Consider the following 15930-nt stretch of genomic DNA (forward strand, 5'->3'; position numbering starts at 1 on the left):
TCCACAGGTGTCTCCGAGTACACCTCTGAGGATCTCTATGGCTCAGATGCTGAATCGGATATTGACACACATGTCCCATTGCAGGTGAGTGTTTCTGGCAGGGATATTGGTCTGTCCAACACACCTGCACTGGGGTAGACCCCTAAATGGCCCATTAAGTGTTAGAATGTCTGCCTGTGGCAGTTATGGATGCAGGGTCATGCTCCACACTATTTGCTCCAGTTCCTGGGGCAGCTGATCAAAAGAGGAATGCAGTCCTGCAGCCACAGGCAGCGCCAGCACAGCAAGGTGCACGTCTCCTTGGGCCTGACAGGTGTTGTGTCCGGCAACGCAGTAGCCATGCGCCACCGGGTAATACTGTCTGAAAGAATTCCATTTATGCAATTGCACGGCAACAGGGGGCATCATGTGAGATGATGGCTCAAGCCATGAAAAGGGTGGCCACTTCCATTCTCCCACCGAAAGGCAGGTGGAGCTCCAGCAGCAGGCAATGCGGTCCATGCGCCGCTCACACAGGCAGGACATGTTGGCTGCCAACAGGGACTGACGGGCTGAACTGGGGGCTATGTGCAAAGCCATATCTGCAGAGGCACAGGCCCACAGGGATGCCCTAAGTGAAGATAACAGCTCCCTCAGAGCTACTCTGGGTGCACTTGAGACGGACAGAACAGCACATGGAGCAGCTAACACACAGCATCTCGGCTGAGCTCCAGGCAACCCATGAGGAGATCCGTGTATCAATGAGGCCTTCCAGGCAGAACTCTGTGCTACACGTGAGGTGTTGCATGGGGAACTCCCGACCATCATCCCACAGAACCAAACCTTTCAGACCTGCATGCTTGCTGATATGGAGGAGCATGCCAGGGCTATGCGTGGTCAGCCTCCCGTACCACGCACACCTTCTCATATTACACCAGAGGGTGAAGACAGTGACGGCAGTTCTCCCACTATCGGCTAGCCGGGCAGGCCATGAGCCCATGGAGGGATTTTTTTTCTCTCAACATCCACGCCTGTGCGGGTTGAGGTGCACCATGCACCTCCTCCCTCCTGGGTTGTCCTGCTCCCCACCGGTCCACCATGGGCATTTCTTTTTTCACTTTTTCTGTCTATTGTGCGTTCATGTAACAGTGTGTTGCTTTGTGTGGCATCCAAAGACATCCACTGTGTGTTCCAGCTGGGCCGATACAGGCTTGTCTTGTGTTTGTGTTTGAGGCTTGGACAGATACCACTCCTGCTTCCCCTTTCCATGGGCTTGCAAGGAGGGCACCATGTGACAGTAATTTACACAGAGGCATTGGGCTTCCATCAGTTGTGTGGCCAGTCTCAAGTCCAAACTGTGTATACACCCCTAGTGGGGATTCATGATGGTTTCTCCTCTGCATGGTTGATATGTATATTGGTTTTAATATTGCTCATTATGCATATTTACATATTGGTTCTTCATGTGTTACCTTGCCTGTCTCCATTGTAGATGCAGTTCATGCTGTATGCAGTACCCTGCCACATTTACCTACCAGCAACACACTGAAGATGGGAGGGGTCCATGTGGTGGCTTTGTCAGATAGTGACACTCGGGCTATTGTGATTGGTCACTGTCTGACTTTGCCACTGTTGGGTCCTGTATTCATGATTTGTCATGCTGGTAAATATATGTTCATGTGTGCAGTTTCTTTTTGATATATGAGAAGGAATTGTCTGTGGCCTGTTTCCATTTGTGACGGTGCACTTTGTGACTGTTGTGTCATGTGTTGTACATTTATTTGGTTGCTTTCACATTGCATGCCATGGCATGTTGTGTCGGGTGGGTGACATGGGGTTTGGGAGGGGTCAGGTGATATACCAGTATTTGGGTGTGCTGGTTTGCAAGGGGGTAGTAGATTATGCAGCATGAATGTGTGCATTTTGGTCACACATCACTGGGTTTCTTTAAGTAGCTAGGGATGCACACAATGTAGCACTTCCAGGGACACATTCTCAGGGTGGTAGGGTTGTGACAGTTGACTGTCCCTTTCTCATCATCGATTGTCACCTGATATGTGGCAGGCCTGTGTGCACTCCGCAAGGGTGGGATTTTAGGTGAAAAATGTAGCCACAAGCTGGGTACGGGCTGCCGCGCCACGTGCCCTTTCCCCTCCCATGTGCAGCGGGCGTGCATGTGGTTGGGGATGTGGGGGCACCACCATGTCCACCGGTATGCCTCGCCGGGTTGCAACATTGTGTAGGACACATGGTGCCACAATGATCCTGCACACTACTCGGGGTGCATATAGTAGCTGGCCACCAGAACAGTCAAGGGAATGGAAACGTGACTTCAGCACTCCAAATGTGCGCTCCACTATGCCCTGGGTTGCAATATGGGCTGCGTTGTATCTTCCCTTGGGTGGTGTGGTGGGGCTCCATATTGGCGTCATCATGTAGGTGATCAGCGGGTAGGCACTGTCCCCTTGGGAGGTGATAATGGTTGTGATTAGTTGGGTTTTTCCATTTGTGTGTGTGTGACACGCATGCATGTGCACAAGCATTTCTACTCATCAATGAGCCATGTGTCGCCATGCCTCCCAGCTTAAAGGTCCCGGTTTAGGGCTGACATTCTAAATATGAAACTATCATGGGTGGACCCTGGATAGTTTGCGTAGACAAAGGTGATTATTCCCTTGGCATCGCATATCACCTGCACGTTGATGGAATGCCAGTGCTTGCGGTTGCAATAGATGTGCTCAGTAGCCCTAGGTGGACGTAGAGCCACATGGGTACAATCAATGGCACCAAGCACTTTGGGGAAGTGTGCCACCCCATAAAAGTCCTGGACCATGGTCTGCCTTTCTGTGGATGTTCTGGGCATGTATATGTGCCTGAGGACTGAGGGGCGTGCATTCACGATTGCCAAACCTGATGTAGGCAGTGTGACTGCGTGGGCTGTGAGATGCCCCCAACTATGGCAGATGTCTGCTGAAATGACCCAGTGGCCAAAAAATGGAGCACATTGAGCACCTTTTCCAAGGGGCTCAGTGCTTGGGAGCACAGGGTGGGTGATGTGAGGTCATCCTCCCACTCAGCAACCAGGTCTAGGATGATATGGGGTGGAAACCTGTACCAGCCATAGACCTGGTCATCAGAAATCCCAGAAAGGCTGGTCCTGGGTAAAAAAATGCGGGGCCTGGATGTCCTCCTCCTCCTGCGGAGTCCCACGACCACTGTTGCGAGGAACGGTACATTCATCATAGCGGTATCAGCTTGTTTGTTGTTTGCGTGCACTTTTATGCTGCGTGGGGGCGCTTACGCCAGCTTTCGCCTGGCGTACTTGTTTCCGGCTTAGTGCATCTTTTGGGACAAGCGGATTTCCCCTGTTCGATACCATGAATATGTGTTGTTGGTGCGCGTGTGGGCGTTGCGAGGATTTTGCAGCAGTACTTCCCCCATTATGCCCACATTTTCGCCTGTTGTACTGCATTCTGTGTGATACGCCCCCTTTTTAGGTGTGTGTGCTAGGCAGTGTGCGCCTTTACTGGACGTCTCACGCACTGCCTTCCGGATGTCTCAATGACGTGTGCGCCACACACGGATTCAGCGCTGGTTCCAAGTAAGCCATGAGCAGCGCCTTCCATGAATCGGGAAACTAGCGCTTGCGTGGGTTTCGCACGCATGCGCTATGATTTTAAGGCCTGCGTCCCTGTTTTTGGCGCACTTTAATTCCATGAATTACCCTGAATGTGAACTGTGTTGAACTCTTTGGTAGGAAAACCCGAGGCCTTTTGAAACTGTGATGGACAGAAGAGAGGACCCTGCTAGCCTACCAGCTGCACATATGGGCCTTAGAAACCCAAACCTAAACTTTTTCTAAAATATGCCATCGCTCTTTTATTATCAACTGCGGTATATGTCACAACTGTGGGTCTGGAATTTAAATACATTTGCCTGTAACTCTGCGTTATCAGCGTCTGCAGAAATAGCATGTGACATGTTTTCGGTAAATTCATTGACACAGCTCTTGGGGTCGTCCTTCCCAAACTTTGGATAAACTTTTATGACAACAGTATATGAATGTGGGATGCTTCATGCACTTGATACACTTACACAAAAACCTCAGATGAGTCCTTGGATGTCATCCCTTCTCCCCTAGGGGGAGCCTGTTCCCATGAGACCAGGGAGATGAGGCTGCTACCAAATAGTCCCCCTGGGGGTGCTACTCAGCAGGTGGATCACATCTGGAAGGTTCCCCCCTATGGGACTAGGTGCGACTGTCCAGGAAGAACGCAATATTTCCTCACCTCCCACATCCTTTCAACCCCACACAGAGTCTTGCAATCCCATACACTTCCATTCATCTTTGTAAAGCAAATGAACAGACCTCCATAGAGGGTACAGGGATGAAGAAGAGAGGGTATTATCTTTGTGAGTCACCTACAGAAACTGTGACAAAGAAGAACACAAGAACCCCACTTAGGAGTAATTAAAGCAAAACTCAGACAACAAGAAGGTGCAGAGTAATGTGGAGTGACCTGCAGAACCAACCGGAATAGTCCAGACAATTCGAATCAGACACATAACCTCCAAGTACAAAAAGGGAGGAAGAACTTTATGCCCTGTCCGTTACTTCCTGGAGATGCTGGGAAATTTGAATGAGGCTGTGGAAGCGGAGACCCCAGGAGTGCAGGAGCGGAGTGAGTGGGCCGAAGACAGAAGACAGAATGAAGGCCGACCAGCCGACGGGCAGAGCTGGTGTGCACAGGAAGCTAGAAGTGCACTGGCCATAGAGAGAGGAAAGCAACGAGGACGCCATCGTTCATGGAGTGACAACGAGAAACCTGGGAGGGAGAGAGAGGTCCAAGGACAATTGGAGGTCATCACTAAGCAGCCTGGAGAGGTCCAACGAACTGGCACTATTGGTGGGAAACACGGGGGGTGAGAAGTTGCAAAGTACGTGTTTGGAACCCACTGCAAATAACAAACTGCTTCCAAAGCAATCTTAGTATTCACAGTACCTGGCAGCAGAGTATACCAGGTCAAGAGAATTGAACCTCATGCGCCTGGGACCCGCGCCCATTAAATAGGAATGGCCTCCAAGGCCATTCTCATAGTCACAGTACTTTGGCAGCATAGTGAACCACATGGGCTGTGAACGCTGTGAAAGGCCAAGGGAAGAACCATACCCGTGGCACTGTGAAATGTGAAAGCCTGGGAAAGGTCAGGTGAAGACCAAAATGCTGAGATGCACTTGCACACCAAGTTATTAATGACATTCAAAGAGAAATACGTTATAATGTTCAAAAAGATAATTTAGTCAAAATTTTGAGGTGCAGGAGAGAAAGACTCAGCTGGAGTATAGTAGCGAACACAAAGGCATCCAAATCTTGGAAAACTGCGTCCCCTGCACACTGTCAATGAGGCAATAAGCCTAAAGAGATGTAATGACAGGTCTGGATAATTTAGAAAAGGCTTTTTTTATACATTTATCCACATATACCGTGTAAACAAATGTAGAGTGACAGTGTTAATAAATTCAATATTTTCAAAAAATGACATTCAACAATTCTGTTGGTTTAGAGTAAGAGAAATCTTCTCCTTCTTTATTATTTTCAGGTTGGCCCAACGCGTTTCGAGATTCATTTTCTCTTCATCAGGGGCATAAGTATTTTAACAATTCTTTCACTTCAATCTACAAAAAATTAGTCCAACATTTATTAATGTTATTTTAAAGAAAGTAAAGAGAAATCAATAGCAAACCAAGTTACATCACTTTGTTTAGCAAGCAGTCAGAAAAATAATTTATAAAGAGGCGCATCCCTTTGCAAGTAACTCAATGGACCTGTCTTGACTGCGGTGTAATTTTTTCACAGAGCAATAGTTTGATTCATCTTGTACATATTAGTACATAGGTATTGTGTCATATGTGACAATAATGCGGATTAATCGAGATTTAAACCCATCATGAACCTTTAATTTACATAAGTAAACTGTGTTGAGAGTAAAAAATGCCAAGGAATAGTCAAGTGTAAAATAAAAATAAATATAAAAAAATAAAACCTTAATATAAGGTAGGGGGGAGAGAGAGAGGAAGAGCTCACCCTTCTTCTATTAGGAAAATGGATTCAAGGGCAGGGAGAGGGCAGCTGGTTGCTGTAGATAGTCTGGTAAAGAAGCTCCGTTCTCCTATGGGAGAATAAGAGCATAAGTGCTTAGAATTTGTGTAGGCTAGAGAGATAGCCTAAAAGTGTAAGGAAGAAAAGACTTACAATTAGATACAGGAAGCAGGAAGGGTCCATGGCGGGTACGCGGTCAGGAAGCAATGCTCACCTTCCGCATCCGCCGTTGACCGCTTATTTATACTGAGTGTAAGAGCTGTGACGTCACTCGCGCATGTGCGAGCGGCGTCACAACAATTATGACGTCACTCGCGCACGTGCGAGCGTTGTAATGTCAGAAATTGTTAAGATGCGCGTGCGCGGGCGACGTTAGAGACACATCCCCCGCTACCACGTAATCAATGTAAACAAGACTGGAAGTGAAATGATGACGTCACTTTTTTAACACGCTATTCGAACTTGTGAAAACGAATGAAAACGAATATAATCAAGACTCACTATTACGCTGTGTATATGAGAGGTACCGAAGATTATAATGTTGTATAAAGACCTAATAGTACAACAAAATGATATTTACGGCTAAAGGCCATTCTAGTGAGCTACATAAGTGAGGAAGATCAGGATTCTGGTTTGGTGGGCAATGTTGTGTCTCAATGTTAACCATCAGGAAGATTAAAATATCAAACTTTTACATATCCACATATCAAAAAAGAAAGTAGAGAATAGACACGTATACAAGTAGTCTAACCTATCAAACTTTTACATATCCACATATCAAAAAAGAAAGTAGAGAATAGACACGTATACAAGTAGTCTAACCTATCAAACTTTTACATATCCACATATCAAAAAAGAAAGTAGAGAATAGACACGTATACAAGTAGTCTAACCCAAAACGGAAGGGTGTACAATCTAATATCAATACCTTTCTCACAGTTGTCATGATTTATAAACACATTACGGGATATTGGAAAAGCATTGTGTGATTTAGAACAATACCCATGTTAACAGAAAGGGTCATAGATAGTTGTTGTAGTTTATAGACACATTTTGGGATAATAAACAAGCATTGTGTAAATTTGAACAATACCCCTGTTTACAGAAAGGGTCCTAAATAGTAGTCCTCATTAAGGCCCAGTGGGGTCATTGCGTCAAGTTTATTGATCCACTATTGCTCTGTGAAAAAATTACACCGCAGTCAAGACAGGTCCATTGAGTTACTTGCAAAGGGATGCGCCTCTTTATAAATTATTTTTCTGACTGCTTGCTAAACAAAGTGATGTAACTTGGTTTGCTATTGATTTCTCTTTACTTTCTTTAAAATAACATTAATAAATGTTGGACTAATTTTGAAAGAATTGTTGAAATACTTATGCCCCTGATGAAGAGAAAATGAATCTCGAAACGCGTTGGGCCAACCTGAAAATAATAAAGAAGGAGAAGATTTCTCTTACTCTAAACCAACAGAATTGTTGAATGTCATTTTTTGAAAATATTGAATTTATTAACACTGTCACTCTACATTTGTTTACACGGTATATGTGGATAAATATATAAAAAAAAGCCTTTTCTAAATTATCCAGACCTGTCATTACATCTCTTTAGGCTTATTGCCTCATTGACAGTGTGCAGTGGACGCAGTTTTCCAAGATTTGGATTCCTTTGTGTTCGCTAAAGGTCAGGTGAAGAACCATACACCCTGGGATTTTGAAATGTGAAAGTCTGAGAGAAACCAGGGGAAGAGGCATACACCCTGATATTGTAAACGGTTCTGGGACCCATGAATAATAAGTCACTGTAAAAGGGGTTGGGGGATCTGAGATAAAGATAAACAGTGTGAAGGGGTCTGGGACATGACTAAAGATTGCCACTGTAAGGAAGATATTCCCTCTGGTGATGGTGAACATTCTAATCTCAGCCAAGAGAAGGGAATCATTCTCCTGGTATTGCGAGAAGCCTACAGAGAACCAGTGGAATGGATTCATTCCCCCTGGGGTTTGCAAACATTGAGCAAGACCTGAGAGAGACCAGAAGATATGAGTCACCATCTAGGGGTCAAGGTGCATTTTGAACTAGAACTTTGCTTTTGAATGAAGACTTTCTGATCTGAAACTGTGTGTGCTGCATTCGATGAGAACTGCAACCATTCCCCAGTGAGAACCCCTCCCGTTTACTGCCATGACAGTCCACTCTCCACCCCACTGAAGGGAACCATCCCCTGTGAGAAACCCTCCCAGTTTACTGCCATGACAGTCCACTCTCCATTCCACTGAGGAAGGGAGCCATTCCACAGTGAGAAACCCTCCCAGTTTACTGCCATGACAGTCTTCTCCACAGAAGAAGGGAGCTATTCTTGTGCATTAAGAAGACTCCCTTACTTTTTAGTTACTTAGACATGTAAAGGAAGAAAATAAGTTTTGGACTCACGACAGTGGACTTTTTAGTTACAGACATTCTGACATTTCCTTACTATTGATGTGAGGTATGGAAACCCCTCTTAGTAATAAGGACAGTTAGGGATTTTACTTTTCTTGTTATTAAGAATAAAGGTTTCTGCCAACAATCATGCCACTGGTGTGTAAGTCTCCTCCTTCTACACCCACACAAACCATATCTAATGGAGGAATTTCTTTAATGAAAATGAAGTGAAGTATGGCTAAGAATTGATGGTACAAGATGAGAACCGGTTGTATAGTACAAAATTCTAATAATGTCATTTGCGGTAACCCTTTGTTTTTTTACTTTCACGAATGAAATCTGTAGGATCATCCTGGTAATACCCTGTACAATTTAAAGTCACATACCAAGTGGGAAAAACCATGTATTGCAGCATACATCGGACCTCAGAATAGCATCTGTACCAATACTCGTTAGTTTCATGCATGCTGCCTATGACGTTGGCTATCTCTGTTTCTAAAATCCCACGCATTTCCTTCATTTTTTCGACCAACTCACTGGCAGTAACCTTTTGCATACTTGCCCATGTCTGAATAGTGTGAGCCACTGAACAGCAAAGAGTAGAACATCCATTTTTATACAGTAGGTGGAAAAACATCCTATATTCATTCTGAATCTGGGGTCTTCAGAATACATTTGTATGCAACTGTATTCTCTAGAGGAAATAGTTGTTTGGTGGTCATTCAATTGTCCACCTTTTGTGTAAACCTCCAACAATTGCTACAAAATTACTACACTAATTCCAAAATCTAAAATGCATATTTATTTGGAGCCCTCATCATTGTGATCAAATATTATCTATGTTTCTCACAGAGAAGCAATCTCCTAGCATATTCTTGCTAGGATTCAAATGTGTATCTGAAAAAAGAGACATGTTCAAGATTCTCAGGATTTTTTAATGTCACACAAGTGTTTTCTTTCTGACAGCAGAAACCACTGTTCAACCAGTTATATATATTTGAACATGCATGGCACATGTAGCTATTTATTCATTTTGTCCACAGGGGTAAAGCGAGCGGAATAAAACACAAGAGAAATACAAGGTCAACACAGCAATGGCATGACACAATGATTGGAAGCGAAAAGATAAGACCAATAAGAAGAACAGGCAAAAGGATAAGGCCAATACTAAGAAGAGGCAAAAGGATAGGACCAATAATAATAAGAACAGGCGGAAGGATAAGACCAATGATAAGAAGAACAGGCAAAAGGATAAGACCAATAAGAAGAACAGGCAAAAGGATAGGACCAATAATAAGAACAGGCGAAAGGATAAGACTAATAATAAGAAGAGGCAAAAGGATAGGACCAATAATAAGAAGAACAGGCGAAAGGATAAGACCAATAATAAGAAGAACAGGCAAAAGGATAAGACCAATAAGAAGAACAGGCAAAAGGATAGGACCAATAATAAGAACAGGCGAAAGGATAAGACCAATAATTAGAAGAACAGGTGAAAGGATAAGACCAATAATAAGGAGAACAGGGGAAAGGATAAGACCAATAATAAGAACAGGTGAAAGGATAAGACCAATAATAAGAACAGCATCAAAGATAGGTGTACAGAGTCAAAATGGAGGGAAAGTAAAGAGAAAAATAGAGTTTAAGTGAAAGATGAATGAAAAGAAAAAGAGAAAAGGAGAAATATAGAGCCACATGTTTATACAGCAAATAAAAGAGGAAGGACGCCAGATCCAACAAAAGACCTTTAGGATACCCTAAGAGAACGTTTCAAACCTCATACAAATGATTCAAGAAGAGAAGACTATTCTACAGCAACAAACAAAACTTTAATTCCTTTTATTCCCTACCTACCTGTTTGATTGGTAATCTCTCCAAGCGGGCATTGCGTGCAGTCATAGCAACATTTAGGGCGCCCCTCTTGCCAAACCTTTCTGTATCCCAACTGGCAGGGGTTTGTGCAGGTTGAGTGAGGAGTCTATAGAGAGGAAAATACACAAATAGTGAAGCGAGTGCAGTTAAGCTGTCCACTCTGATAGAAGTGAGGTGGCACACTACTTGTCAGAGAGAGGGTATGAGGCACTATATAAATATCAGTCTTAGCTCAGACAAGGAAGATAATGCGATTGCCCAGCTATCATTGATTGGGATGTTGCCGATATCAGTCGGGTCAGAGGTAATTGTGTCACTGACCATCAGTTACGGGGCACAATGTCACCTACCATCAGTTACACAGGACATCACTGATCATCCAGCAAGGTACAGGGAGTCTCTGACCAGCCATGAAAAAACAGCTTGTTACTGACCATCCTTCATGAGGCAGGCAGACATTGACTTCCATGACAAATCAGGTTATCAATGACTATACATTATGGGCTATTATATCACTGACCATATTTTACAGGTCAAGATGCCAATGGCACACATTCTTGGATAGGGTGTTGCGGACCATTAGTTTAAAGTCTGGGTATCATTGGCTTTAGATCCAGAGCAGGATGTCACTGACCATGAGTTAGAAGACAACATGCCAATTACCATTTGCCCCAAGGCAAGATGTGATTGATCAATAGTTAAAGGAAAGGTTAGCACTTCCATTTGTCACAGTTCATTATGTCACTTGTCATTGATTAAAGGGCAGGACATATATGGGTATCAATCCAATGACTTAATGTTGCTGATGCCAAAAGAAAGGATGTCATGTACCATGAGTCAATTGATAGGATGTCAATGTTAATCATTCATTGACCATAATGTTGCTAATTATCAATTTCAGGGTGCAGAGTTACTGATGATCTGTGACATCATGACATGCCCGCTGAAAACATCTCTCAGGGGAAGATACTATTAGTTACAGCACTGGATGCCTTTGGCTATCAGTCCTAATTCAGAATGTCACTGGCATCACCTAAACTGCCTAACTCACAAATCCTCAGTTACAGATAGGGATGCCATTAACATTATCTAAAGCTCTAAGAATTACTGACTTTCAGTGACAAGTGTTGGGATGCATATTAGCCTGTCCCACCACCCAGGTGCTTTAGAGTAAGGCGATTCCCATAGGTAGCCATGCAAGGTGTTAGGGGGGAAAGGACTGTGTTAAGAACCCAGACACAGATACAATATTGCATGAGTCATAGATGCATAGATTTAGTGCGCACATTTAAAGAGACACCATTTTGTAGTTATAGCAGTAACCCTGCATGGCTGCACAGTAAAACATTAGCTTCATGGAGAAACCTGAACAGGCCCAAAACGCTGAGGAGAGATTAGACTGTGTCACTAGTTCTCAAAGAAACTTCCCCTTGTCCCTTAACTGTTGCAATGACTTTGTATTACAGAAGGAATGTGCCCTGCAAGGCCATGAGACAGCACCAGGCTCCTTGTGGCACCCATGCATCACAGCCAGGCCAAAACAGGCCTCTAGCCCCCACCCAGCCCACCAGGATTCATGGCACCCACCACTGACCCAGTTGAAATGCCCATGCATTCTACGATAGTGTGTGACCTCAGCCCATCAGCCATAAAACCAAAGGTCATAAAAGAAATGAACATGTGCGACCATTTCACCTTGTCCCATAAGAACACCTTCATAGTCGGGTACAGGGAGGGATATATTATAGACCAAAACAAGGGTGGAAGCCTTGGGTGCAAGGAGTGCAATACAGACAGAGCACAGAATACGTGGGTCAGCATGATTGATGCATGCCAAAATGATGTAGTAGCATTAGCTCACAAAGAATAGACTTGGAACAGCAACATGTGAAGCGCCTGACCTTCAGTCCCTAAAGAGGTAAACCCAGTTGTCCGATGTGGGGAAAGACAGATGGCGGAGATGAGAACCAATCATAGCCTGGCATCTCCTATGGATCAGGACCATGGGCACTGTTTTACCAATCAGCTGTTCGGGTTCAGACCCTATGGATGAAATCCTTAGTGATGCTGGGGACTCCTATAACTTACTGGTGATGATAATTCAGGCAGAATGTTCTTGAGCAGCAGAGTCCTCTGCTGACACCTTTACTTTTTTTGTACAATTAAACCTTGTTATCCTTGCAAGCAATCTCTTGGCCTTTTTCCCTAGACTGTTGTATTCTTTCTGGTGTGAGCATATCAGGAACTTGCCTTCATTTGGTGACCCTGCCAACGTGATCCAAGTGCTGCCCATACCGGCAGAGGTATCCAGGCGACCTCTCTGGAAGGGCCATGCCCACCTACAGAAACCAGCCCCAAAACGCATACTCCCTAGTTGCCCGGCAGGAGCAGTCTTTGCAGAATTCTGCACGTGGAGTGCGTTGATATTTTGTTTTTTTATACATTTTTTTAGGCTATTGAAGAAAAGGAAAATGGAAGAGAGGGAACCACCCAGAGTGAGGGGAGAAGGTGGCGCCCCAATTATTGTTTAAACAATAAGGGAAAAGAGGAAAATACATAGGAGCTCTGTATAAGTAGAGAGCTTGGGAATACTAATGGTTGTCGTTTTAGTTTGTTGTTTTAGTTTGTTTTGTTACTGTATTTTATGGTGGAAGGAGGCGGCCCAGGAGGGGAGTGTATGTGTTGTGTGTGGATGTGTGAGGATAGTGTGAGGTGTGTGTGTGTATACAAAAAAAAGTTCTAACTGGGAGTAGAGGGGTGGGGAATTGAACTGATGATTTTCTTTTTTGATGACATTAAGTTGCATTGTTGAACTGAATTTTTTTAATGGACTTTTGTATAACTGTGGCGCAGCAGCATAGGCGTAGCCCCCTTAACAAACACGGAGGAAACATGCCCATGGAGCATATGTGCAAGGCCCAGCCATTATATTGTGAGAAGATTAAGATGTATCACAATCAGTGGGTGACCGAAACTAGGAGAGGGAAGATGCCCCGCTCCTGGCCAGATCAGGGCGCCTTTTACAGAAACGTGCTGGAACACATGTCCACCTTTTTGACAGCAAAGTATGAGGGAAGACCATTTCAGAATAGAAGGGAAGTATTGAACCTCTGGAAAATGTTTGAGGATACAGAGGATCACAATGGGGAAGGAGTGACACATGATGGTAGTAAATATACAGACCTGGAAGAAGACGGGATGAACTTGATGGGGAATGTACCCACTAGCAACCCACCCTGCAGGGGGGGGTACACTAACCCAACATACGCATCAGCAGGCACGACTTTAGCAACACGCGCCATGGCCCATGGCCCCACCTCCACCTTATTTTTCTACTTCGGGGTGAGCGCAAGAGACCTAGAAGTAGCACTGGCATCGACACGAATATAGTTAGCTGGACTACGGGCGGCATGTGATGTAACAAAGACAGACACACCAGTGCAACCAGCAGGGGATGAGTGGAAGTCAGGAGACTTATTATTTAGAATAGACAGCGCATCCATATGAACCGTCCACGTAGAATGTGACGGAGAGACAAATATCTTAGGTTCCGAAAACGTAGGGTTACTTAGAGGGGATGACGAAGAGTAGAGCAAATTCGATGGGGTTGAAGACGATGAGGAAGGAGATGCAGAACAAGCGCCTCAACGCACCCAGAGGGTGGAACGTTTTTGGGATGGAAGATCCAAGGAGAGGTTTGGCAGGATAGCGTTATCAAGGAAAACGGGAAGTGTAACTAAGAGTGGAAAAAACAAGATGAGAATGCAAATGCCACTGATACACAAGGGAGCAGGGAGACCACAATATGTACCATGGTCAAAGATGCACAATAATAATTTCCTTAAGGCACTTCCACAACGTACGGCGGATGCAGGAAGTGGATATATGATTTTGAAAAGAACAAAGCGGGGTTGCCCTTGGCAATCGGAGACAATAAAACTTATTGGTGGCCACAGTCGGGGACCAAGCTACAGATGTGTGGGTGAAGGTGGGGTACCTAGGAGTAACACTGATTAACGACGCCCATGATGCAGCATCATTCAACAAGATCAGAGCCAGGATATGGGATGTGCTGCAGTGAGCGTTCCCAGACACTCCAGATTTAATGTCCATTATGCAATGTGCAATGGGGATGATGTAGACCCTGCACTGTTTATCCTCAGGGTCCAAGAAATGTGGAAAGCAGAAAAGGGCAATGCCTGGATCAATCAACCCTGTTTATCTTTCTTATAGTGAAACAGGGCCTACCCTGGAAGTGCAGAATATACCCGATAAAATAGCAGGGATCAAGGCAAAAGTGTGGCCCGAGATTCAAAGCATTATAGTTCACCATTGTAGGAGAATAAAAGAACCGAGAAGGAAATAGTTCAGAGGCGACAGGCAGAGGAGGCGAAACTAGTGCAAGACAAATTAGCTAAAGTAGCTGCAGTGGCGTCAGGGCCAACACCGACACCGACACAGGCGGAAGAGGGAGGGTACACCCCTAATGTTGTGAATACCAGAATAGCTGCAGTGTGGACTGAAGGAGGGCAAGGGGGACAACAACAAGGCCCTGGTGGGTTTCTAGGGATGAGAGGAGGTGGGTTTGGCGGTATGGGGCAGAGATGAGGATGTATGGGGCAGTGTTGGATATGCGGGAAGTGGGGACATTTTTCGAGAGAGTGCAGGTACAGGCAGGGTGTGGGATATAACTACAGCCAGTAAAATGACGGTCCCCGTCACAGGGGACCCCTCAGAGTCCACCCGCATGATGTCCTCAATACCATAGGAGTTCCATCAAGATTCCAGAAAGCCGCCCCCACAGATACCCGGCCCCCCTCCACCACAACATCCAGAACAGGCAGTACAGCATTATCAACCCCACCCAAACATGCAGATAGCATGAAGAACAAATGCCTTGGGAGGCGCACCCAATGGTGCAGTGGCCCCGTTTCAAGGCACCACAGTGGTAGGGGGAATACCTTTCTAATTCCCTGGGACAGACGCATACCCTGACTAGGACAGCCGACAGAGAGCACTTGCATGTCCAGTCCTATCAATGACCCTAAACCCAGAAGAGGATCAAATGGTGGGAGAAGAGATAGGGAACAAACAATTAATATTCATGTTGGAGTCAGGAGACGAGAAGTCATGCATTATTGAAGGTGACTTCATGTTATCAGGCAAAACTCTCTGAAGTATGCAGCCAACAGAAAGGAAAACATATGCAACTCCAAGTTTATTTGAAATATTTTTAAGAATCCTGGCGCCCAGTCTTGCATTCACTCCTCAATCTCTCGTCTCTCGTTTCAACCCCCGTTCTTAGAATCCTCACTCTTTTAACCAGAAACATTCCAACTCTGGCACACGCAGGACTGGGTGCCTACAACAAAGTAATAATACAGCTCTGCAACATATAAATATATAACTACAACACTCTTGTTATGCAGGGATTCTCTGGGGCTGCTTTAACAGTTCCATACACAAAAGATTTAGATGTAAAGGAACGGGGGAAGCTTGTGAGGGCTCCCATATTGTATTCTGAGAGCTCTCTTGTCAACTTGCTCAGCAGGGGTCT

The 15930-nt window shown here is 44.9% G+C and overlaps 1 protein-coding gene across 2 annotated transcripts in view; it reads right to left on the reverse strand.

Annotated features, from left to right (window-relative positions):
* Positions 1–15930, reverse strand: part of LOC138514286 (vomeronasal type-2 receptor 26-like) — a 613935-nt gene that overhangs the window by 34362 nt on the left and 563643 nt on the right. For both annotated transcript variants that reach the window (XM_069629670.1, XM_069629671.1), the window contains exon 4: positions 10356–10479. In XM_069629670.1, coding sequence (XP_069485771.1) covers positions 10356–10479 — 124 coding nt within the window. The remainder of the gene's footprint in view (positions 1–10355; positions 10480–15930) is intronic.

The sequence above is a fragment of the Ambystoma mexicanum genome, chromosome 12 (genome assembly GCF_040938575.1).
Source record: "Ambystoma mexicanum isolate Mex_15411 chromosome 12, UKY_AmexF1_1, whole genome shotgun sequence".
Taxonomy (NCBI): Eukaryota; Metazoa; Chordata; class Amphibia; order Caudata; family Ambystomatidae; genus Ambystoma; species Ambystoma mexicanum.